The sequence below is a fragment of the Mobula birostris genome, chromosome 3 (genome assembly GCF_030028105.1).
Source record: "Mobula birostris isolate sMobBir1 chromosome 3, sMobBir1.hap1, whole genome shotgun sequence".
Classification (NCBI taxonomy): Eukaryota; Metazoa; Chordata; class Chondrichthyes; order Myliobatiformes; family Myliobatidae; genus Mobula; species Mobula birostris.
Genome location: NC_092372.1, coordinates 183,051,382 through 183,077,747, shown reverse-complemented (window position 1 = coordinate 183,077,747; position 26,366 = coordinate 183,051,382). Strand labels below are relative to the sequence as shown.

At 38.3% G+C, this 26,366-nt stretch overlaps 1 protein-coding gene across 1 annotated transcript in view; it reads right to left on the bottom strand.

Annotated features, from left to right (window-relative positions):
* Nucleotides 1-26,366, bottom strand: part of malrd1 (MAM and LDL receptor class A domain containing 1) — a 351,826-nt gene that overhangs the window by 291,809 nt on the left and 33,651 nt on the right. Inside the window, exons 6-9 of the mRNA XM_072252046.1 lie at nucleotides 24,729-24,936; nucleotides 18,538-18,675; nucleotides 8,721-8,824; nucleotides 812-982 (exon numbers count right to left, since the gene is read on the bottom strand). Of these exons, the coding sequence (XP_072108147.1) occupies nucleotides 812-982; nucleotides 8,721-8,824; nucleotides 18,538-18,675; nucleotides 24,729-24,936 (621 nt within the window). The remainder of the gene's footprint in view (nucleotides 1-811; nucleotides 983-8,720; nucleotides 8,825-18,537; nucleotides 18,676-24,728; nucleotides 24,937-26,366) is intronic.

The following is a 26,366-nucleotide window of genomic DNA, read 5'->3' as shown; positions in this document are numbered from 1 at the left end:
AAAATCTCTTCATATTCTTCACAAAACGATAAAAGTTTAAATACTACTTGGGTTAATTCAGCTTTTTGCTAGTTCCAGTTATACATTCTAATCAATAAATCCTTGCAACAGAATTCTTGCTTCCTTGCAAAAATGGTATCATCAGACATGGTCAAGATGTATTTTTGTGTGTGATTAAAGTGAAAATACATACCATAATTAAACTTTGGGGGGAAAACACAAAGCCATGCAGGTTTTAAAGAGCAGACAATGGAATAAATGAAAAGGACAAAGGAAGCAATTTTAAACTATTTGAGTATGTCTGGAGAGAGGCTAAAATTAAGTGTTAGGTAGCTGGAATTCTTGCTTGTCTATCATAGCAGTTTTTTGTTTCATAATGAAAGAATGATGGAGTCATTTAAAAGGAAGGAAGATTGGAGAGACGTTTTTGAAGGTAAGAACTGTATAGGAAAAGGGAAATTAATAATTGTACTTATAAAACAGCTTATTATGTCTAAGATGCTGTGACAGTAAGATTCCACATCCCATAAGCCCCAGTAGTAGGGTCTCCCAGAGCGACGACCCATGATCATCTGCAATGCTGCAAAAGCAGTGTTGACCTTGCCATCAAATGAACCCCAATGCAGAAATCATGGAGCATCATGGGTGACAGTAATCAAAATTTCAAAGTGAAATGAAATAAACTGGATATGGTTATTGGATTTTACTCTGCACTCTATATATAAAAAACAATGTTCAGATTCTCCAGGCTGTTAAAGATGAGTAAATCCAGTTACTGACATTTCTGTCCATTGCCACCTTGGTCTCTCACCTGGAAAGGTTTCATGGTTTGTGTTATGCTGAGCTCTACAGGGATCTCCAGTTTAGTCCAAACTCTGTTGACTGGTGTGGTGAGGGTGATAACTCTTTCCATGTTCCCAGTTGTAGTCCGAATATATATAGACATGTTGGCTCCCTCTGACATTTGATACCAGAACCTTACCTAATTCAAAACAAAATAAAATTCTTGAAATAAAATATCAAATTACATAATATGAATTGTTAGAAAAAATAATCCACTTAAGATCTTCCGTTCTAAATACCTGAAGTAATTACTTCCAATAATAATTATGTATTTGAAACTGGTGGTACAAAAATCACTGATTAATTTTCCTTCTAACACTTCAAATTTTATGTTGTACCTTCTCCTTGATGATATAGTCATTACATTATTGGCAAGAAGGTATGGATCGAAATTTGACTGACAGAGTTTAAACACTCAATTTCATTGGTTCAGAAATTTTTCAATTTGGTGTTAGATTCTGAAAGGAGGGCCAAATTCCAGATAGTGGGTAATAATGTAATAGTAACTGTTTGATATCATCATAATGGACACTGTAATTAGCTTAGAATCAAGGTAGTTAAGTGCCAAGCATTAACATGAGCGAACCTAAACATTTTCCCTTCAGGTTCAATGACACTTCCATTACTGAATCTCCCATCATTAAAAGATAGTGGGAGAGTCAGCATTATTCAGAACATTAACTGGATCAGAAACTTAAACAAGAGATCAGGCATACTTTCTGGGTCACTTTCCACATTTCTATCCTCCCAACATCCACATACCTACCAATAGGGGCGTCTTCTCTCCCTCTCTGTAATTCCTCCCCCATCTGGCTTGATCTGTCTATCATCCCTCCCTTATCTGTATCACATCACTTTCTTGTCTCCACCACTTTCTTCTCCCTTACCTCACCTGGCTCTTTCTCACTATGTTTTAATTTCCTTATCTATTTGTATCTATCACTGATTATCCTGTCTTTAAACTCTTGCCTCTACCACTGCTCCCTGGCTCAATCAGCAATCACCCAAACCTCACCTTGATCTACCTATCAACTGTCAATCTCAGTATTACCCTTCCCTTTCACCTCTTTACATTGACTATTATTGCTCTATACTTAGGGACATGACCCGAAACATTAACTATTCTTCTGTCCTTGCAGATGGGCCAGATGGCCTAATTCTGTTCCTATGTTTTACACTGCTAAGCCTATAGAGGTTCTCCAGCAGTCTGTATTTTGTTTCATATTCCTGCATCTTGTGTCTCCTGGTTTACCTCCCAACTCCCCAAAATCTGGCACCCATCAATATGAGTTGTCAGGAAGGTGATGAATAACAGCCATGTGTGGGAACGCAGATCCAACAACAATCAAGTGTTTGATGCCATAATGGACAAATTAGCCAACTTGACTGGGTCCAATCCAATGCCCTAAAAAAAATCACTTTCTGGTTTTATTTCAGAATTCAGGCATCTGCAGATTTTATTTATATTTTAATTTTTATATTAGTGTGAATATTTAAAGATCAATAAGGACTCTATTAGAACTGAAAGATTTGAAATTATGACTGTCAGAAAGCTGAAATCTATTCAATCTATTGTGTGATGTCCTCTCTTCTTCATCTTATCAACAGGAATATTTAAGACCATAAGACAGGAGCAGAATTAGGCCATCTGGCCCATCAAGTCTACTCCATCATTCAATCATGGCTGATTCTTTTTTTTTCTCCTCCTCGCCCCAGTTCCCAGCCTTCTCCACATGACCTTTGATGCCATGTCCAATCAAGAACCTATCAATTTATGCCTTAAATACACCTAATGACCTGGCCTCCACAACTGCACTCTTTGGCAAAATAATTTTTTTCCACATCTCTGTTTTGAAAGGGTGCCTCTCTATCCTGAGGCTGCGCCTTCTTGTCCAAGACTCTCCCACCATGGGAAAAATCCTTTCCACATCTACTCTCTCTTGGCCCTTCAACATTCAAAAGGTTTCAATGAGATTACCCCCTCATCCTTCTAAATTCCAGCGAGTAGAAATCCAGAGCTATCAAATGTTCCTCATGTGATAACCCTTTCACTCCTAGAATCATCCTTGAGAACCTCCTCTGAATCCTCTCCAAAGCCAGTACATCTTTTCTAAGATGAGAGGCCCAAAATTGTTCCCAATGCTCAAGGTGAGGGCTCACCAGTGCCTTATAAAGCCTCAGCACCATATCCTTGCTCTTGTATTCTGGACCTCTTGAAAAGATACTAACATGGCATTTGCCTTCCTCACCACTGACTCATCCTGCAAGTTAACCTTCAGGGTGTTCTGCACAAGAACTCCCAAGTCCCTCTGCATCTCAGATTCCTGGATTTTCTCCCCATTTAGAAAATAGTCTGCACATTTATTTCTACTACCAAAGTGCATGACCATGCATTTTCCAACATTGTATTTCATTTGCCCCTCTCTTGACCATTCCCTTAATCTGACTAAGTCCTTCTGCAGCCTACCTGTTTCCTCAACACTACCTGCCTCTCCACCAATCTTCATATCATCTGCAAACTTGGAAACAAAGCCATCTATTCCATCATCTAAATCATTTATATACAACATAAAAAGAAGTGGTCCCGACTCTGACCCCTGCGGAACACCACTAGTCACAGGCAGCCAAAGGATCAGAAAAGGATCCTTTTATTCCCACTCGCTGCCTTCTACTACTCAGCCAATGCTTTAACCATGTTAGTAACTTTTCTGTAATACCATGGGCTCTTAACTTGGTTAGCAGCCTCATGTGTGATACCTTGTCAAAGACCTTCTAAAAGTCCAAATATACAACATCCACTGCATCCCCTTTATCTATCCTACTTGTAATCTCCTCATAGAATTCCAACAGGTTCGTCTGGCAGGATTTTCCCTGAAGGAAACCATATTGACTTTGTACTATCTTGTCCTGTGTCACCAAGTACTCCATAACCTCATCCTTAACAATCGACTCCAACAACTTCCCAGCCACTGGGGTCAGGCTGACATTTAGCACCACAGTAGCCAGGAATTTCAGGCCTTTTCACAAATGAGATTTTGGTTATTCTTAAAATCCAAGTGCTTTCTGTTTAATGACTAATGCTACATAAAGCTGAGAAAATACAAGTTTCCTGTAACATAGTTTAATATTCTTTAGTTGTCAGTTTAAGATTGTATCATGTGATATTTAAAAAAGTTTTCAGTCAAATCCTGCATCTTTTTTTAAAAATCAGTCAGATTGTCTGTGTTTGTTGTCTGAATCCACTTGAGTAATGCACATTTAATGAGTCTTAAGTCTCTACAATCCAGTTTGATCCTACAAGAAGAAATACAATAACACTTTATTAGAAAGGAGATACTTGACTTTTATCAGGTGAAACTCCAATGGTTTTGGAAATTCTGGGTCTGTTGGCTGAGATTACACAGAACTCTCCTGTTGATAAAATGGAGTAAGGAGAACATCAGGGATGTTCTACATCAACTTACATAGTTTCTAACTTTCTGCCCTTAATAGGTTTTTGTCTTCAATAAAAATGGCAATTTATCCCTGACCAACAATACTCAATTATTGTTCATTATTCTTTGCTTCTAAAATTCAATGAATGAATTGTTAGAATTAGAGCATAAAATGTGACAGCAGCTTCAGTGTTATTGACTATAGGCATTCTTTAGCCTTGTGAAACCATGGATTTGAGCCTTGGAAGTTTTCCAGAGCGCAGGCCTGGGCAAGGTTTGTATGGAAGACCGGCAGTTAACTATACCAGAGAAACCATAGAAACTACAGCACAGAAACAGGCCTTTTTGGCCCTTCTTGGCTGTGCCGAACCATTTTCTGCCTAGTCCCACTGATCTGCACACGGACCATATTCCTCCATACACCTCCCATCCATGTATCTGTCCAATTTATTCTTAAATGTTAAAAAAGAACCCGCATTTACCACCTCATCTGGCAGCTCATTCCATACTCCCACCACTCTCTGTGTGAAGAAGCCCCCACTAATGTTCCCTTTAAACTTTTCCCCCCTCACCCTGAACCCATGTCCTCTGGTTTTTTTCTCCCCTTGCCTCAGTGGAAAAAGCCTGCTTGCATTCACTCTATCTATACCCATCATAATTTTATATACCTCTATCAAATCTCCCCTCATTCTTCTACGCTCCAGGGAATAAAGTCCTAACCTATTCAACCTTTCTCTGTAACTGAGTTTCTCAAGTCCCGGCAACATCCTTGTAAACCTTCTCTGCACCTTTTCAACCTTATTTATATCCTTCCTGTAATTTGGTGACCAAAACTGAACACAATACTCCAGATTCGGCCTCACCAATGCCTTATACAACCTCATCATAACATTCCAGCTCTTATACTCAATACTTTGATTAATAAAGGCCAATGTACCAAAAGCTCTCTTTACAACCCTATCTACCTGTGACACCACTTTTAGGGAATTTTGTATCTGTATTCCCAGATCCCTCTGTTCCACTGCACTCCTCAGTGCCTTACCATTAACCCTGTATGTTCTACCTTGGTTTGTCCTTCCAACATGCAATACCTCACACTTGTCTGTATTAAACTCCATCTGCCATTTTTCAGCCCATTTTTCCAGCTGGTCCAAGTCCCTCTGCAAGCTCTGAAAACCTTCCTCACTGTCTACTACACCTCCAATCTTTGTATTATCAGCAAATTTGCTGATCCAATTTACCACATTATCATCCAGATCATTGATATAGATGACAAATAACAATGGACCCAGCACTGATCCCTGTGGCACACCACTAGTCACAGGCCTCCACTCGGAGAAGCAATTCTCTACTACCACTCTTTGGCTTCTTCCATTGAGCCAATGTCTAATCCAATTTACCACCTTGCCCATCCAAGTTGCCCATGTTGCAAGTCACCTTTCTCCACGCCACCGATGTTGTCCAAGGGTAGGGCACTAGGGCCAATACAGCTTGGCACCAGTGTCGTCGCAGAGCAATGTGTAGTTTAAGTGCCTTGCTCAAGGACACAACACACTGCCTCAGCTGAGGCTCGAACTAGTGACCTTCAGATCACCAACCCGATGCCTTAACCACTTGGTCACGCTCTAACACTGGATTTCTAGGCACCTTACGCTCATGTTTTATTAGTTTTTACTATATTTGAAATTTATTTTAGCAAAGGTTAAGACTATCATTCCTGATAATGGGTTTGAGAGAAGGCCAAACATTTCAGAAACTAACATACCAGATTGTCTTTCTAAACCAGCTTTCACTAGCTATTCAAAATTTAAGACATATTGTATTTTATTGATTCTTTCTACCAAGGTGAATAACTTCACATTGTCACAAACTCCATCTAGCTCCTTTTTCCCTCAGTTACTTTATCTGTCAATCCTGACCTCCAGTGCTGTCTGAGTGGAGTTCTCCTTATGACTGCATGGTTTAATTTAGCTTGTTCAGTTTCGATCCATATACCAAAGGTGTGGGTTAAATGCCAACATAAGATTTCCCCTAGTGTAGCTAGATGGTAGAAATGATAGAAATCAGTGGAAAATTAGCAGGTGGATGAGATTGCTGTGTGTGCCAACATAGAAATGATGGGCCAAATTGTCTCTTTTTAAGTCATAAGGATAAGGAAATATGGAATAAATAGACAGAATTATATTGAAAGGATGAAGTATAGAACATGGAATGGTTAATATTTAAAGTGAGCTGCAAAAGCTTTGAATGACAGAAGGTTTTTCTTTAAACAGATATTGAGGATTTAGAATTCCTTATCTGATAAAGTATTATACAGAATCAAACAGAATTGGATACATTTTGGAATGAGATTAAGCTGTAGATAAATAAGGACTTAATGGAAATTAAGGAGGAACTGAATTTCTCTTTGAAAGAGTTAATGTAGAGTCCCAACATATTGAATGATTTCATTCTGTACTACACTGTACTATGATACACTAGGGGGCACAACAAAATAGAACTATAACATTATGATAATTATTGGTGTATTATATTCTAATTTATGAACTAAAATACTCTAAAAAATAAAAAAAATGAACAATAGATTTCATCCTGGTAAAGTTTGAAAACAATTGTGTTTAGCCATTAAGTCATTTAAAATCTTAAATAGAGTTCGCAAGATGCCAATTATACTTGTGAAGTGGGTTTGATGTTATAGCTGGCTTCAATTCATCGCTACAGTAAACAGATCTTTATCCATGGGCTCCATTTAACTTCATCAGAAAAAATACAAGGAATGGAATTTCTTATATTTGGTACAATGTTATTTGTGCACTATGTAAAGCAAATAAGTTCCGAACTTATCTGCACATAGGGTGCACGGTTTTGAATATTTATTACAGGTCCTACTTATGATATCTATTCTGGACCAATACTAATGCACATCACAAGCACATCAGTGAAGTCAAACAGTGTAAGATGTATGTTTTGCATCAACTGCACAAAATCATTTACACATGCAAGACTGGCAAACACATGAATCATTCACAAAGCAGAATCTTACACAAAACTACTCTGTGCAAGCACCGTAGCGAAAAATCTTCCAGTCATTGGGGTTGAAGGTTCTTTGTGCCTTCTCATTATTTACATTTCAACTCCAGCAGAAATTAAGTGGAAAATATTCATGGACAATCTTCTTAAGCTGTGTAGAACTACCACAGTAACTGATGTCTAACTCCATCACGAATTGAGTCCTGAAGACTATATAATGCAGCGTTGGCTTTGATAGGACAAGATCCTTTACAACCACTTTAGTGGAATTTTTCAAAAAGATATTTAAAACATTTCTAAGGGACAAGATTAATCATACTTGGAAAGGTTGGGATTGATTAGGGTTAGTCAATGTGGTTTTGTTGGTAGGCAATGTTTTTCAACCTATTTCATTAAGGTTTTTGAAGAAGTAACAACAATTTATTGAGGCAGTGTTGTTGATACAGTCTAAATAGGCTTCGGTAAATCCCTTGACAAAGTCCCCACATTGAAAATCTATTTAAAAGATAAGAACCCATGGATCCAGGGCAAATTGACTCCAAAAATTGGTCTGGTAATAAGAAACATTATAACTTGTGTTTGGAAACCTGTGACTGGTGGTACATCACGGGTGCAGTGACGTTGATTGTTTTGTTATAGATATATTAATACTTTGGATGGGGGAGGTATGATTAGTATGTTTGGAGAATGCTGATAGGATTCAGTGGCAGATGGAATTTAATCCTGATAAGTGTGAGGTGATGGATTTTGGATGGACCAAAGTAGTCTAAGACATACACAATGACTAGTAAGGCCTTATATCGTGTGTGGTTGTACAGGAGATGGTGAAGAGGAGTTTCGCCAGGATGTTACTTGGGATGGAATGCTTCCAATATGAGGAATGACTGGATTGGCTCCGTATAAATTTCCTGAAGTGAGGGAGGTTGAGGGTAAACCTGAATGAAGCTAACAAAATTATGAGAGGCGTAGATGGTGGGAAACGTTTTTCCAAAACAGAAGAACCTCGCAGAGATTGAAGATAAGGTGTAGGAGGTTTAGAAACATTCTTAAGAAGATTTGTTTTCTTCTGAAGGTTATTTGGAATCAAAAATCTACCTGAGTACATGGTTGAGGTGGAGAATCGACAGTTAAGCAGTGTTGGTTGAGCACTTGAATGGCTAATGATCAGAAGGCTAAAGAGCAATTGCTTGTAATATGACTAATATAGATGGGTAGTTATGGTTAGCAGAGTCATGGTGGGATAAGGGATGTATTTCTGTACTCTATCAATCTATGAAAATCTTTAAAATTCAATGTACTGTAGAGATATGGTTAATAATTGACAGGTCGTATTTTAATTACTTCAGCAGTTTGATTCATTTTCTTCGAATCAGTTTTTACATTAAAAAAAAGGAATGTCTGATACATAATTACCTGACATGGAAGATCATTGCTTAATTGATTCTTTAACTCTGGACTGCCGATCTGAATAATATTTGTTGCTTTATGTTCAGATGCTTTGAAATAGAGGAACATTCCTGTTGCGTAAGAGAAAACAAAAACAATTATTTACATATTTCTCATCAGAACCACCCAACTCATGCAATATAAGTTGCAGCAACAGTTTGCTAATTCTTATCTGGCAGATCCTGGGAATACTTACAGTTAAAGTGACCCTGACATCTCCAAGGGCATAGGCTAACTATGTGCAGGTGTGCCCATCACCTCGAGGGCTCCTGCAGGGAGTTTTGAGTGGAGCAAACCCAGTGTCTGTATGACCTGGAGTTGTTCAGAAGTCCCAGAGGCTTGATAGCATTCATTAATTACCAGATGGTGGAGCAAATTCAAAGATGTTTGAAGTATGACACTCCCTATTTGGCACATATGACTTGAAATTAGATTGGACAAAATTAGATGCTTTAAATATTGTCATGTGGAATACCAGCCCTTAAAACATATTTAAATTAAATACAAAGCTCTTTGAAAGCCCAATGTAGCCTATTATATAACCTACATTGAAAGAAGCACTAAGTGTTGATCTGAGTGACTTCTTCAAAAACTATACACTAAACACACAACAGTCACACAGATCACAGGGAAGACTCATAAGGCATTATAGGATTTCTCCCCGCAGCAGTCAGAAACCAGCTGATTAATAGGGTACCATATGAGCAATGGAAATGGAAATATTGCTTGAGTGTGGGCTGAGGATGGGCCGGGAGTTCATGATGGTACATTGCAGGGAGCATCTGCTTTACTGGAGTCCCACACTGCAAATAGTCCCATTCCTCTCGGGGGTGATGGATAATCAGTGAGCCAGATTTCTGAGCGAGAAACAAACTGCTGGGAGAACACACACAAAATGCTGGAGGAACTCAGCGGGTCAGAAGTGATCAATGAGAAGGAATAAATTGTTATGTTTTGTAACTCCAAAAACTAATCGAAAAAAAACATGAAAGACTGGAGATACTTCTGTACTTGACTTTACTTTTAATCACTGTTGGCATGATGACGTGGTGTCATAATGACGTATGCCATTCACATATTTTTACATGAAACATATAATGAATTATGTAACCAAACAAAGAATGCTCAATCAAGCAATATATTTATAATATTACTCAAATATTACTGAAATATTAAAGACACAGCACTCATAAAATCTCACTGAATAAAGAATATATCTCATCTCACATATGTAACATATATATATGACTAGCAAGCAATATATACGTATATATAAGATGACTACACCTAGAGTATACTGCAGACATTGACAGCACTGTAAATTTTAAATTGTCCTTTTAAGGTCTAAAGATTTAACCATTGTGGAGGATTTCTTACTCTTTAGGGATAACACCTTTGCTGACAAGGAGGTCACTCTGCATGGATGGTGAGACTTACGCCTGTGAAATGATCTCAGGTTCTGAGGCTTCCACTGTGGTGTTTGCAGGAGTTGACTCTGGGACTGCAGGAGGAGGTTCTGACAGCTCTGGACACCACTCACATACAAGTACAACTTCCTTCTGGATGTGTTGGCATCCTGAACAGTTCATGGCAAGCTGCTCCATCTGCTGATCTCTCCCAGGCCAGCAGATAAGGCTTTGCACCAACACTTTCATTTTGACCACACCTAGATGACCAGCATGTAGCTCCTGCAACACTTTAGCTCTTAGCTTGGATAGAACAACAGCTCTCAATCCCCACATCAAAGGCAAATTCATCCCATCACTGGTAAAGATGGGGGAACAGGAATTTCTGTCGTACATTCCGGCCATTTTGGGTGGCCACGTAGACTTGAGACAGTATTGGGCCTTTTCTGGTTGGTTTGAGGAGATCTAAATGTGAGTGCAAAGGACCACCCAGGAACAGCATAGCTGGTGAGTTGATGGCTGTGGAGTATGCTGCATTGCAATTTGTTTCCTTTTCCAAAGGTAAACTGGACAATCCATCATCATTTCCACGATTAGTTGTGCTCTTGAATTTGCTCTTGTAATTGTGTCCTCCAAGAAATATCTCCACATTCCTGCTGCTATTGTTAGTTCAACCCTTCTATGGATTGAAAATGGACACCAGTGGTTGATGATCAGTAATGAGGGTAAACTCTGTCCCATATAAGTATTGGGTGAAACATTTTACACACCCAACCAGACTCAAGGCCTCTCTGTCAATCTGTGCATAACTTTTCTAAGGGAACGTGACACAAAGACTGTGGGGCTTTCACTTCAACCACTCATAACATGTGATATGACTGCACCCATATCATAAGGTGAGGTATCACAGGCAAGATCCCTGGGTGATGTGCATCATGATGTGTGAGTACGGTGTCTGACACCACCATTTCCGGTATCTTTTAGAGAGCTACCGCACACTGCTTTGTCCATTGCCATTCCTTCAGCAGCCAGATTTGGTAGGAACCTATTAGAGTAATTGACAAACCCTAGAAAGGACTGTAACTGTGACACATCCTTTGGCATCCACCAATGCTTGTGTTTTCTCAGCACACTTGTGTAAATCTTATACACCAATAAGTGATGCTTGATTTAAATAATCCACACTAGTTGTGTCAAGCTCTGAGCCCATAACCTTCTAATCTTTGTAACACTGTCCTGAGATTTTTGAGATGTTCCTTGACATCCTTACCAGTAACAATGATATTTTTCAGGTAAAACATGGGGCCTGGGCAGCCTTGAAGCACCTGGTCTAGAGCCTTCTGCCAGAGAGCTGGGGCAGATCATACTCCAGAATAAGTCCATTATAGTGATAAAGCCTTTTGTGAGTGTTTATTATGAGTATCACTTTGGACTCTTCTTCTATCTTCATCTGGAGTAAGGCCTCAGCTAAATCCACTTTGCTGAAGTGTTTCCATCCAAAAAGGCTTGCAAAGGTATCACGGTTCTGGGCAGAGGGTATTGGATTGACAGTCACCACAGATCCTGATAGACCTATCCTGGGACCACTAGTGCTGCCTATGTGCTCCACTCAACCGTGAGGTAATGTTACAACTATATAAGATCTTAGTTAGACCCCACTTGGGGTACTGTGTTCAGTTCTGGTCACCTCACTGCAGGAAGGATGTGGATACTACAGAGAGGGTGCAGAGGAGATTTACAAGGATGTTGCCTGGATTGGAGAGCATACCTTATGAGTGTAGGTTGAGTGAACTTGGCCTTTTCTCCTTGGAGTGACGGAGGATGAGAGGTGACCTGACAGAGGTGTATAAGATGATGAGGGACATTGATTTTGTCGATAACCAAAGGCTTTTTCCCAGGGCTGAATGGCTAATATGAGGGTGCATAGTTTTAAGGTGCTTGGAAGTAGGTACAAGGGGGATGTCAGGGGTAAGGTTTTCCACACAGAGAGTGGTGGGTGCGTGGAATGCAGCCCCAGCGAAGGTGGTAGATGCGGATGCAATGTGGTCTTTTAAGAGACTCTTAGATAGGTACGTGAAGCTTAGAAAAATAGAGGGTTATGCAATAGGAAAATTATAGGCAGTTTGTAGAGTAAGTTACATGGTCGACACAACATTGTGGGCTGAAGGGCCTGTAATGTGCTGTAGATTTCTATGTTTTATTTTAACCATTGGGATAATTCCTTCAACCTTCGTGCAACATATCTTACTGGCTACTTTATTACTGATAGTATAACGAACTGGACAGGCTTGACAAAACCTGGTTGTGATGTTTTCATTTAACACTATCTTACCCTTGTATGCCTGAGTTTTCCAATGCCATCTTTGAACACTGCTGTGGCATCGTCCAGTACCTTTCCTAATTCACTTTCAGTTGACTTTATTGCAGGGGATACACATGCAAATGGTGGGTAGATTTCCAATCTAGTTGTAGTTGTCTCAACTACACAACCCCAAAATGCTGGCCCTCCTACTTTTAGCACATACAAGCCCAATGTTGTTTGTTGGTTGTTGTATCTCACTGTTACGGATGTCATTCCCAGAATCAGCATCAGAATCAGGTTTATTATCACTGGAGTGTGTCGTGAAATTTGTTAACTTAGCAACAGCAGTCAATGCAATACATAATAAAGAAGAAAAGAATTAATAATAAATAAAGTAAATCAATTGCAGTATATGTATATTGAATAGATTAAAAATTGTGCAAAAAACAAATTATATATATTAAAAAAGTGAGGTAGTGTTCACGGGTTTAATGTCCCATTTAGGAATCAGATGGCAGAGGGGAAGAAGCTGTTCCTGAATCACTGAGTGAGTGCCTTCAGGCTTCTGTGCCTCCTACCTGACGGTAACAGTGAAAAAAGAGCATGCCTTGGGTGCTGGAGGTCCTTAATAATGGACACTGCCTTTCTGAGACACTGCTCCCTGAAGATGTCCTTGGTACTTTATAGGCTAGTACCCAAGATAGCGCCAACTAAATTTATAACCTTCTGCAGCTTCTTCCCCCCCACCCCACCATACCAGACAGTGATGCAGCCTGTCAGAATGCTCTCCACAGTACATCTATAGAAGTTTTTGAGTGTATTTGTTGACATACCAAATCTCTTCAAACTCCTAATGAAGTATAATCTTGTCTGCCTAACATTCTCTTTTCTATGTGTCCTACTTTGTTGCATTTTCTTCAAGTTTCACCTTTATTCCTGCATTGGTCTGATGTATGTGAGCCCGTCACCATGGTAACACAATTTTTTCAGCCCAGCAGGCTTCTGTTTATATGTTGCAATTTTGTTCATGCTCACTGTTATTCCTGACTGCAACTCAATTGCATTTCAAGCTGTTGTTTCCATTGATACAGTGATTTTAACTGCTCTTTTAAATGTGAGTTGTGCTTCTTCTTAGGAGCGGTTTTTGAAAGCTTTCTTGTAAGATTACAGAAACTAATGATCTCTTAGTGCATTATTATGCCCATCACTGAACTGACAATGCTTGGATCATGTCTTATGTTCAGTCACATAAGTAAAATAAATTCTCCTTCCTTTTGATTCCACTTATGAAAGCTAAAGCATTTTGCAATCAACATGGTTTTAGTACTAAATATTACTGCATTACTTTCATAATATCAGCAAGGTTAATTCTGGCTGGTTTGGTTGAAGCAGTTAAACTTCTATGCAAACTGTATGCAGTTCCATGCTTTCTTCTTAATGACACTTCTTCTCAATGGCATGCCAGACCCAGGACAAATCCTCTGAGATGATAACATTAAGGAATTTAAAGGTGGTGACTCTCTCTAGCTCTGATCCCCCAATGAGGACTGGCTCATAGACCTCTGGTTTCCTCCCCCTGATGTCAATAATCAGCCTATTGGTCGTGCTGACATTGAGTGAGAGGTTGCAGTTGTGGCACCACTCAGCCAGATTTAAAATCTCCCCCCTATATTCTGATTCGTCACCACTTTTGACTTCAGCCAATGGTGTCAACAGCAAACTTGAAAATGGCTTTGGAGCTGTGCTTAGCCACACAGTCATAAGTCATGGGCTTGTGGCCCGCCTCCAGGCTCCAAACCTCATTGAACTCTCTCAGAAACACCAAAGCGCCAGATCACTCAATGGGCCCCAAAACACATCATCAAAATGACAATCATAGGTTCCAATCATGCACAGCTTAGCTGTAGAATCATATTTGAAAGAAGTAAAAGAAGTCATTTTGTGAACTATCAGCAGGACTGCACTAGTGATCGCATTGTTCGTTCGCATAATCTGGCATGATGAAAGGTAACTGACAGCCACTGATCTCCACTGCTGGGCCTGGATTTGGAGAGGGAGGAGGCAGTAGGAAACGAAGCGATGATAGAGGTGGTCACAACACTCTCTGTGGTGGCTGAGTAAAAATTTATCGGTTTTATGCCCTGAGATGTTACGTTTCCTAAGCTGTCGTAGGAAGACCAGTCTCTGCTGGGCATTCCTAGTGATGAGCATAACATGCCTGATGCACGTTAGGCATGTATTGGTAATGGTAGTGCACAGGAATAGGGATGCCTCAATCAAAAACACAGTCTGACCATTAATTTCCCAGGGGGAGCAGGGAGGAAGTTGTCTGCAGAGGTCAGTCCGCATCAGTGATGGACCAAATGATAATTCAGACATTTAGAACATTGCAAAATTACCTTGGCAGATGTTGTGTATTATAAATTGTTGTCAGAATGCTGATTGCACTGGTGATATTCAGAAAGTTAAGCTCAGATTCTGTGTGATTGTAATACAACAGTTTGTTCTCTCAGTGAGACAAGTCATTTCTCTGCCAGTGTAAGCAAAAGCAGTGATGATATTATAGAGTCAGCATAGCCCCAGATGAAGTGACAGTTGAGTTGTGTAATAGCTATGAATTCACCTGGAAATGATTGCAAAACTCCAGGTGCAATCGAATTTTGAGAAATTAGCAATCCAATTTCAGGATTACATTGAGTTAACATGGGATTTCCAACTATTGTAAGGAACCAACTAATAGGAAATTAATAGATCTTGAGAGCAGTATTTAATATCTATATTTATGCTTCCAGATGGTGCACAACTTGGAAGAATGCAAATTTTTATCAACTTTTATCACACCACAGAGCTATCAATTCTAACAATTCTACCAAGCTTGGCTTCTGCATTTTCTTCCCTAATGAATGAGACAGGACACAAGTCTCCTCTCTAAGTTTATGAGGAACCTAACTCATTGTCCTGAGTTTAGAGTCATGAACTGCCCCAGGTGGGATCCCAGCGGGATGGTAGTCAGCAAACAACAAATTATTCTGTTGTTCATTCGGTGGGATTGCTGCCTCAGCAAGAGGCACTAGAATGGATTAATTTTTGTTCTTTGTATAATATGATAAACAATTATTATATTAAATTTATGTTTTTCTTGTGATCACTGTGGCTTTAATGCTATGTGTATGTGATGCTGCTCAAGTAAGTTTTCCAATGCCCCTGTGCATATATGTAATTGTGCATATGACAATATGTTTAACTTTGATTTTGAGATCACTTAAATGTTTCAAATCCTTTGGGGCTCATTTGTCATCTATTGAAACATCAAGTTGTCAAGAAGACAGTGCTAAAATGAATGATTTGGGTTTTTTTATTGTTACTGAAGACTATTGGAAGAGGACCTAAGTAACCCATGGGAAAAGTGTTGAATTGAAAGGAAATGGACAAATCAGGACCTCCAGCTTCCTGCAGAAAATGAGGTGAAAATATAACATACCGATAATCCACAATGAACTGTTTTGCACCCCAAAATTAAACTTCACTTCTAATGTTTCTTAGAAACTTATATCAACTTTCAGAATAAACCAGATTGTATGAATAATGAGCTCTGGAAAATTCTATGTAATTAAAACAGTTTTTAACATTGGCTGAATTGCAAATTGATGGAATTATGGAAAAAATCTTTTCACACTATGAAATAAAAATGGTCTTTGATAATTTTTACACATAAAACATTATGAAGATATCTTCAATTCAAATTAAAAACACTTTACTGGTGATTTAGTGAAAGCATTTTTTGCTTTATTAAATTTTTAGTCTCACAGATGAATGTTTTGTTCGCTTTTAAGTTGCTGAGAGTCAGGGAAAGAGAATAGGTTTAAAGTAATTTATTTTAAACTGTTTCTGACAATGGATAGAATAAATAGAAGATTCGTCAATATGCCCAGTCACCTTCTTTCCATAAATGTCAGTGTACTTTAATACATTAACATCGTTACAGTTGATAAATAGCCCATATTAAGGCACTAAAAAGGTAATTACTGTATTTTTCCTGTTTGGAGTGTAATTAGTTAGTGCTTTTACCTCATGATGCCAGTGACTTTGTTTCAACTGACCGTGATGTGTCCTGTGTGGAGTTTGCACATTTTCCCTGCGACAAGCTGGATTTCCTTTGAGTATTCCACATCCCAAAGATGTGGTAAGCTAATGTAAGTTAACCCTAGTGTAGGGGAGAGGCAGAGGAATCAGAATGGATAGGACGGGCATGTGAGACAGATAAGTTTCTGGTGAGAATACTCTGAAAGCTGGCATAGAATTGATAAGCCGAATGGCCTCCTACATGAGCAGATTTGAAAATGATAGACTGGCAACTAGTTTTGTGGGATAGGAGTACTTATGCAGAAGGGGAGTGTGAGATTTAGCACCTCACATTATTTGCTGTACTTTGTATAAAACTTTCAAGCTATTGACAATTTAAAATAATTGTTCTTTTATTGAACATTTGGATGGGAATGTTGCCTATTAATAGTCCCAGAAATGTTATTCTTATTCCTTATGAATTTGAAGTCCAAATTGTGTGGTGCTTGTCTATCAGAGTTCAATGCATTCAGAAGTTGATTTAATTGCATTGCAATGGAAAATGGAAAAGTGGAACAGTATCTTCATTAATAGAATGGTTAGAGAGATTTCACAGAACTGCATTATCACTGTGCACTATACACTTCCAAAAACTCACATAATTTGCAGTCCTGTTATGTTAATGCCAACTTCAGTTTACTTCTTCTTAACTATTGGATACAATTTTATAAACTACTGTTACTATGATTTTGGTAATGTCTTAAACTCAATTTAAATTATAACTAATGTCATGATTCAGGTAATTTACTCTATTTAGCCCATTCATTACCCAATCTCATCCTTCTCAGAGTACCTGCTTTCATCATGCTTACCAACACTGTCAAGTTTCCCCTGACCCCAGGAATTATTTACAGCCATTTGCCATTATCATCCCATTCAGGAAAGGAAATAATCCACAGTTGCTCTGCTCCCAAAAGATGCTTGATTGCCAGCTTTCTGACTTGTGCACTGCAACTAGCAGCCTAGATTCAGCTGGGAAAAGCAAAATGGTGGTCCACCCTAACAAATAAATTCAGGAGCAATGTATTGCAAAAGAATAATTGCAAGACATCAAATTCAGTTGATTGTCAAACACCACAAGGACTTGAGCTTTTAAAAAAAGCTGGCAAATACATGTGTAACTTTAGTTCTGGTTTGAACTACTTGATTTAAATAAAGATGAGCTAACACCCTCAGTTCTTGACTCAATGCTTAAAGAAGGAAGTCTTTGCCTTAGATGGGATGCTAGATTGGCTTATTGGGTTGATTTTTAGGATGAGAGGATTGACCCAAGAAAAGAAATAGAATGGGAATAGAACAAGCCTAAATCTCTGAACTTCACAATAGTAAGAATTATTCAAAGTTCTTAGGAGTTTATGCAAAACAAAATTCTGATAGTTGGAATTAAGCATCATTTCCTTTGAGAGCCCATTTAAGACTGAGGAGGAGGACAAACTTCTTCGTTCAAAGGTGGTGAACTTTTGAATTTGAAGTGTGTAATTCCATGAATAGATATTCATTATAATAGGAAACGCAAGGCAGAGATTGATAGATTATTGGACATCAAGCGAATCAGTGCATATGAGGATAGTGAAGGTGTTAAGGTAGAAAAATAGCCATGGTTAATGATTATCAAATCAAATTCAGGAGGCATATGCATCCTATTTTTCATGCTCTTGTAAAACCCTTGAAAAACTAGTGCTTTAATTCTGTCTTGGATGGCCTCTCACTCTAGCATTCCCACTACCACTGCCCCAGCTGCCTCCCTCCTTCTTTTCCTCCTCATGCTCTTTGAAGCATTCTACATAATGCAATCACATGAGCTAACAAATACCAATGTTAATTAAACATTTTTTTTTAATTAGCAGACCTGATAGATACCTGGGATTACCTTGATGTGATTGGCAACATTAGGAATTGCCTAATTTCTCATGACCATACATTGAGCAACAAAATGATAGCAGTGAGCACTCACCTTGGCTGGAATTGGTTGTGTGGTCTATAACAGGTAATCCTGATGTTGGGCCCTGTCCTCGAACCCACACACCACCTTCTGAGGTGAGATGTTTCCACTCACAGAAACCAGACTCAAAGTTGCACATTGTATACTTTGCTGTAAAAAAAAATGCAGTAGAGTGGAACAATATTAAGATAGTTGAATGAGGATCATTTCATGGACATAAAAAAAAGCTGCAGATGCTGCACCTCTGAAACAAAAACAGAAAATACTGAAAACACATCAGGTAAGGTAATACCTGTGGAAAGAGAAACAGAATATATGTTTCAGGTCAAAGACCCCTTTGTCAGAAATGGACAAAAGGATAAAACAAATTAGTTTTAAGTTGCAGAATAAATGAGAGTTGGAATAAATAGGACAAACAGAAGATCTGTGATAAGTTGAAGCCAGGGTTGGATAACTAGTAAAGAGGAGATATGGCTGTCAAAGGATAAATGGGGGCATTCAGAGAGTGGAAAAACAAACAAAGGAGTGTAAAGGTTGACAAAATGCAAAGCTTCGACTCTTGCCCAGCAAGTCAGGCTGTGCTAATAGAGGGAAAAAAAAACTGAACCAAACCATAGCTGGACAGTTCACAATGAAAATGACCAATTCCAATTCAGTCAGATGAAGAGAGTTAGCAGACACTATGGAATGTGTAAAGAGGATTTGCTCATTCCCATTTTTATTTCACATTGGGAAATTGGTGCTTTGGAAATGCAAGCTAAGAACAATTACCATTATATCCATCTCAGCACCTGTTTTTTAAAGTGTGGTGCAAAGACCATTTTGTCTGAAACAAATGCAAATAAATTTTGTCTTATTTCAATGCTATGCAAATGTTGCTCATAAATTAGAATGTTAAACCCAATCTCACACTCCAGTACCACAAGATTATATAAAGGAAGTACTTCATATTTTACCAACTTTGCCAGAATAATGTCTTCTTGATAATATTTGTGTAGTAAAATAATTCCAGATGGTTACTCATTAACCTGTATTGCACTGGTGGTACCAGGCTCTGCAGTACAAAGTTAAAATTAAAAAATGTTATCTAATAATGAATGACCTATGGACTAACATAATGAATGAACAGCTAGCAATGCGATTTTAGCAGTAATTTAGTCACAGATTTTAACAAGGTAATTTAGCTAGACTGAAATATTGTTTTATAATATGTTTGCATAACTTAAATGAATAAAGGGCAGAAATAGATTTTTCAGCATTCAAGAAAAATGGGCTGAAATTTAAACTAATCCATATAAGAAATGAATTTATATCTTAATTGCCTAAAGCAATATTAGAAAATTCAGGATTTCTCACAGCAAATCAGAGGTTAGAGAACAATTCTCAGAAATGCCAAAGTGTGGCCTTCTGCAATATCTGTCCTAGCCGTATTTCAAGTTATTTTACAGGGAAAACAGGTTGAAATACATGTTGATACGAACACATGCATCACATTGTGGGGCTTGCTGAGATACCGTTGGTGTGTTGCTATTTGTTTGCTCAGAGTACATGGTCTGATTTTAGTGCGAGTCACTATTCCATGAAAAATCTCAAGGCCAAGTGCAGGAAGGGGTTTTGATGTCATTTAGCAATGACATCAAAACACAGAAAATTAGATATCTGAGTAACAGTAGGAAAGGGTAGCATGATGAAAGGATGGTTTACAAGCTAGTGACAAAGATCTTTACAATCCATCATTTTATAATATGCATTATGTCAATCTCAGGAACATCTGATCCACATTGCATTAGCTTGGTTATCAATTTTAAATCGCAGAATTAAAAAGCTGGATGTATTTGCTTTTATATTTGTATGTGTAATTCGTAATTTTATTCCGATTAGCAATAACAACTTCTAGCCTTGAATTACATTCTTCCAAGTCAAGTCAAGTTGCTTTTATTGTCATTTCAACCATAACCACTGGTACAGTACACAGTAAAAATGAAACAACAATCCTCCAGGACCATAGGGCTACATGAAACAACACAAAACTACACTAGACTACATAAAGTGCACAAAACAATGCAAGACAGTACAATAATTAATAAACAAGACAATAGGCACAATAAAGGACAAATTACAATATAATAATAAATTATGTAAATATAAATATAAACAATGTAAACAATGCTTTAGCAGGATTTGAGAAAGAAATGAGCAAAAATTGCAAAGGGAATGGAGTGGTGTTCAGTTGAATTCAAATGGTTGAGGAGCAGATGATGAGAAAGAGAGAGACAATTCCAGCTCAGACGGATCAAACTAGGCTTTGAGAGCATAAGGAATACAGAGCTGAAAATGTAACTACTATTGATATCAAACCTATATAGGGAACATACTCTCAACATTCTCTTAAGGGGACTTGAGCAAAAGTGGAAGTAGTTAATGAAATTGAACCAGGGTATGAGGAACAATGGTTTACTTTTGGAAGATAATATGATTAACAAAACCAGGCCAGAAAACTGCCAGTTAAAACCTTCCTCAAGTTCCACCCATTGAAATAAATCAAAAAGGTGACTTCTTTTTCTAAGCAGGAGAGAGGAGCAGCCATTAGAAGTTAATGCAGTAAAAAATAGAAAATGCAGAAAAAGACTCAGCTGGTTAGGCAGCATCTGTGGAAGAAGAAACAGTTAATGTTTTAAGTTTATGAATATTTTTCAAAACAGATTCTACCTGATCAGCTAGGTTGTTTCAATACTTTCTGTTTTTGTTTCAGATTTTCAGCATCTGTAGCTTTTTATTTTCTTATCTTTGAATGCTTTTAACATCATCTCCAATTGCATCATCAGATCATCTCTGGGAGACCTGATCAGGCATGCATGGATGTTGAAAGGAGGGCTGAATCTAGGTCCAACAAGTTTTATAGTTTACTTTTCTTTTGTGAACTGGAAGTACAGGGGCTAAGGAGAGACCTGCTCTGCACCAGGCTTTCCTGATACCCTTTAATCAGGGTCATCCCTCAAACCCACTCTTGACCTTCACCACCCACCATGACTTATCTGATAGCCAGGATCTATTTTTCACACATTTACAGTGAATGCCTGCCAATTTCAGATGGGAACAGATTTAGATTGTGTATTTGAGATCTGTGTGCCCTTACACTATCGAACTCAAGAACTTACGTCAACCCCCACAAACCCCACTTTCCTAAATTATACTCAGAAGTATAACTGCTGCAAGAAAAACTGTAAAGGACATAATATAAATATATCAGATATATTACATTGAATTCTAGTCCCTGTATTACCGTCTGGGTACACAGATATTTTAGGCAGTGTCAAAAGAAATAGCTGATTGATGTCATGACTACACCATATTTTACTGAGTTATGTAGAGTGCATGAGGAGGGTAAGAGTGGAGCCAAGTATTGTTAGACTTGCAATTCTAATACAACAAAGTGAGAAGAATGAAAGGAGTCTGTGTTTTACCCAGTGGGTTGAAGTAATAATTGGTGCATGGGTTGGTGAAGACAATGGATGGTTTTCTGGACTTTGGTTGATTTGATGAAGGAGTTAGGATTGAGCTCAGGAACGGCACTGAGGATAAAAGAATGAAGCTGAGAACTGGAGTACTGGTGCCCACACTAGAGTGCCAGGGTGATCAGGATTGGAAAGTGATATGAGGTGGATCAGCGACATTTAACCAGTTCAAGAGGTTGGTTAGTTGGGGCCTGAACATTGAGGGAGAAGGGGAGAGGGTGCACAGAAGCATGAGAGGTAAGTAAATAGCTTACTTTACTATGGTCCCAAAACGAAGAGTAAGCATGAAGCTCATATTGCCAAAGACTAGCTAAGTAAAGTGATCCATAACAATACTCATTTTGTCCAAGAATTGACCAATGATAGCCATTTCAAGGACATTATAGTCTAAGTTCCCTTGTCAATGCTTCTCAAAGATGGATTGCCTTGGGAGTTGCAGCATCCAATGGTGAAATTGTGCCATGTATTAAGATTGATTTAGTCCAAATAGTTTTCCATTGAATTTCTTGATTGACATAAAATAATCGAAAAATGTTCATTAACCCATTTCATTCAATGAAAAATTGACTTTCTGTCACATAGCACTGAAAAACAAAGCACCATTGTCTCATCATAATTCTAGGTAGTTACACATTATAAATTGTTGAAAGTTCAAACACTAGATGCTAACAACGAGAGACCAGTGAAACAGTAGAGCAACAGTCAGAGAGAAGGAATCAGATATGAAGTGAAGATTGGATACTCTGATGACTGAAGGACTGTATAGACGCTTCCTGTCCTGCAAGTTCTCTTTGATCCAGGCAGATTCCTTCAGAGATCTATTTGTGGATGTCTAATCAATGAAACACTTTCAAAACAGTTAATGTTATGGCAAAGAATGGCTTCACTAGAAACAACAGGATTAGCAGATTTCTGCTCCATAGTACCGACTGTTGGGTATCTATAGGGATGTAGCGATGGAGCTCAGAATGAGTTCAGCTGTTGAGTGCTTAAAACCTGCAGTGAATAGTTGTACTGGATAAATTCATTTAAAGTGAAAATCATATAAATACAAAAACATGGTGAAGAGGCCAAGCTAAGAGATCTCTTACCATGGGATGAGGTTTCCAGCAATCCAATAAGTATATTATAGCTTGAGTCATACTGATGAACGAAAAGTGCTCACTTTATCAAATTTGATTGGGAGTATTTTTCCTGATGATGGGTATTGGCCCAATACATCAGCTGTCTATTCCCCTCCATAGATGCCGTCTGACTTTGAGTTCATCCAGCATTTTGTGTTGCTTAAGATTTCCAACATCAACAGAATGTCTTGTGTTTGGGGCTACCTTTATTTTTCAATGATGTGCAAAAGTCTCTGACAAGGCTAAATTTTACTATCCATTCCTAATTGCCCCTGAACTGGTTACATCATTTCAGAATACAGGTGAGAGTCAGCCACGATATTATAGGCTTGGAGTCACATTTAGATAAGATCCTATAATAAGCAGTTTGGTAAGGGTAATAAGACTAGGACTGTATAATCAGGATTAAAAGAACGTGAAATGATTTCATTGAAACAAAACATCCCTATGGAGCTGATCAGGAAGGGCAAGGAAATGACTTTTTCCCCCTCTGGCACAGGTGACTAGAACCAGAGGTCACAGTCACAGAGTACAGGGTTGGCCATTCAGGAAAGAAAAAAAAAAAACTTTTTCATCCAGTATGTATTAAATAATTGGAATTCATTGAACAAGGGGGCTGTGGATGTTTAGCTACTAGCTATATACACAAGGCAGAGACAAATAGCTTATGGATATTAAGGTCATCAAGGGTTGAGGAGTTAGTGCAGGAAGTAGCCCTGAGGCAAAAGAGCCATTATCTCATTGAATATCAGAGGAGGCCAACAGGGCTGAATGGCTTATCCATGTTATTTTCTTCCCCAATAAACATAAACGGAGCAGTTGGACAAATGTAGTAATTCGATGGCTTCATGATCACCATTATTCATACCAGCTTTTCCTCTTATTTGTTTAGTTAGTTGAATTTTAATTCCACAGCTGTTCTGCGAGTACTTGATCTCACGCTCCAGAATGTTGGAGAAGGCCTCTGGATTATTAGCTTGGTGTTGTAACTACTACATTACTGTTGCATTTTTGGTAAAAGTTCAAACATCAATACTATTGATTACTGTAGCAAGCAGTGGTTAAACAGTTACAACACTGTTGCCAGGTTACTGGTCTAGCAACCAGAGTTCTGGACTATTGATCAGAGAAAACAGTTCAAATCCTGCTGTGGTATCCAGGGAATTAAAAAATTAAGTAATTAAGTAAAAATCTGGAAATGGAAAGTAAAGATCATCTTAGTAAGAGTGACCATGACATTGATAGTTTGTAGTAAATTGGGTCTGGCTCACTAATGCCCTTCAAAGAAAGGTCACTCTCTTTTCCTCAGTCCATACATCTACAGAGATGCTCATAATTGATTGCTCAGTTCTAGAGTAAATAGAGATGGGCAATAAAAGTTGTCATCTAATAAAATAATAAATTAAAGTAATACTCCATGATTCAGTGCTGCATATACAGTCAGTCCATATCAAGTGTATTTCTCCACTTTATCCATGTGATCTGAGCAAAGCATTTGGCCACGTTTTCTTGAAACATTAAAGCTAACAAAAAGTGTCTGAACATAGAAACCTGCATGACTTACAACAGACTGATTCATCCTCATCTCGTCCATCACAGCAGTCAGTCCGAAAGTCACAAACTGAACTGAGGGGAATACAATGTCCTGTTCCACAGGTGAATGTTGAAGGTGAGCACGATTCTGGAAAATATTCCATTTCGCATTCATGGAATCTCAGACTATCCAGGGCCAGGAAGCCCGCCTTGCTTTGAATGGAGGCTGCAAATATAACCTGTAGAAACACAACAACAGTAATAAAGACGGTTAAATGTAACAATTATTTTAATAAGAAACTGAAAATATTATTATTGAAAGAGCTGATGAAAAGCCAACAACATGTAACTTTGTCTATTTCTCTCACATAGGAATTACCTAACCTGCTAAATAATTCTGCAAATTCCTGTTTTTTTGGAATATAATTAGTAAATTTTAATTAGGTATGTTGATGACTACAGCTAGTTTCAAATCCTGCTAACCATTTTGCTTCCAGTCATCTCTTCAAAGAACATCATATACAATGCATACACAATTGCATTGAGCTTACAATGCAATCCAGTCCAGATTCAAAAATCGATTCTGGTGGGGCTCCATGTTTCTTTTATTGTTAATCAACCACATGGGCAGGATTTCTTAATCAGACACATCAGCTGCCCTTGATCTTTGCTCCAAATATGAGTTCATTTGAGCCTGGAACAACGGCACATGTTGTACAGCAGGTCACTCCATGCTGTAGACAGTGATTCATCCGCAGGCATTGGAACCCAAGGCCTTTGCCTCATTTCTTCTTTAATGTGTTTTGATGGCATATTGCAGAATAATTAATTTTCACTTTTTTAAATTACTCTGACATGTACCTACATTTATTAAGAATTGAAACTGATTAGATATTTAAATTATTTTAAAACAATGATTATTAAACAGACATTTATTTAAAATATGTTATGTTTTTCATAAGCATAAACAGATTAATTTTTTAAAATTGGTTAAATATCATTATAAATGAAGAATGACAATCTCAATCCAACAAATGGATTTGCCATATATCAGTCATAAACCTGAGGGGTTCCTCAATTTAATACATTTTGGAAAATATTTATGAGGATATTGACAGGACTAGGGGGCCTGAGTTACAGGGAGAAGTTGGTCAAGCTAAGTCTTTATTCCTTGGAACATAGGAGAATGAGAGGACTCTTTATGGAAATTTTTGAAATGATAAGACACACTGATAAAGTGGATGTTAGCAGTCTTTATCCCACGGTAGGGGAGTCCAACATAGGGGAAGGAGGCGTAGAGGTTAAGGATGAGAAGGGAAACATTCAGAAGAGACCTAAGGGGTAACTTCTTCACACAGAAACTATTGAGTATATGGAAGGAGCTGCCAGAGGAGTGGTGGAAGCAGGTGCAATAGTATCCTTTAAGAAGCATTTAGGTACTTAGGTGGAGAGGTGCTGTTCCCTGGGATATAGCTGAAACACAGAAAACTGGGGATTGCTGGGTGAACAATGTGGTCGGGATGGACGAGTTGGGCTGAAGGGCCTGAATCAATGCTGAATTCTACTTTGACTCCATGAAATTGCCACTGGAACGAGGTGATTGCAAGAGTGGGACAAGAGATATGCAGTGTGCTATCTACCTCTGTGCTGCACTGTGGAGTTGTGCTAA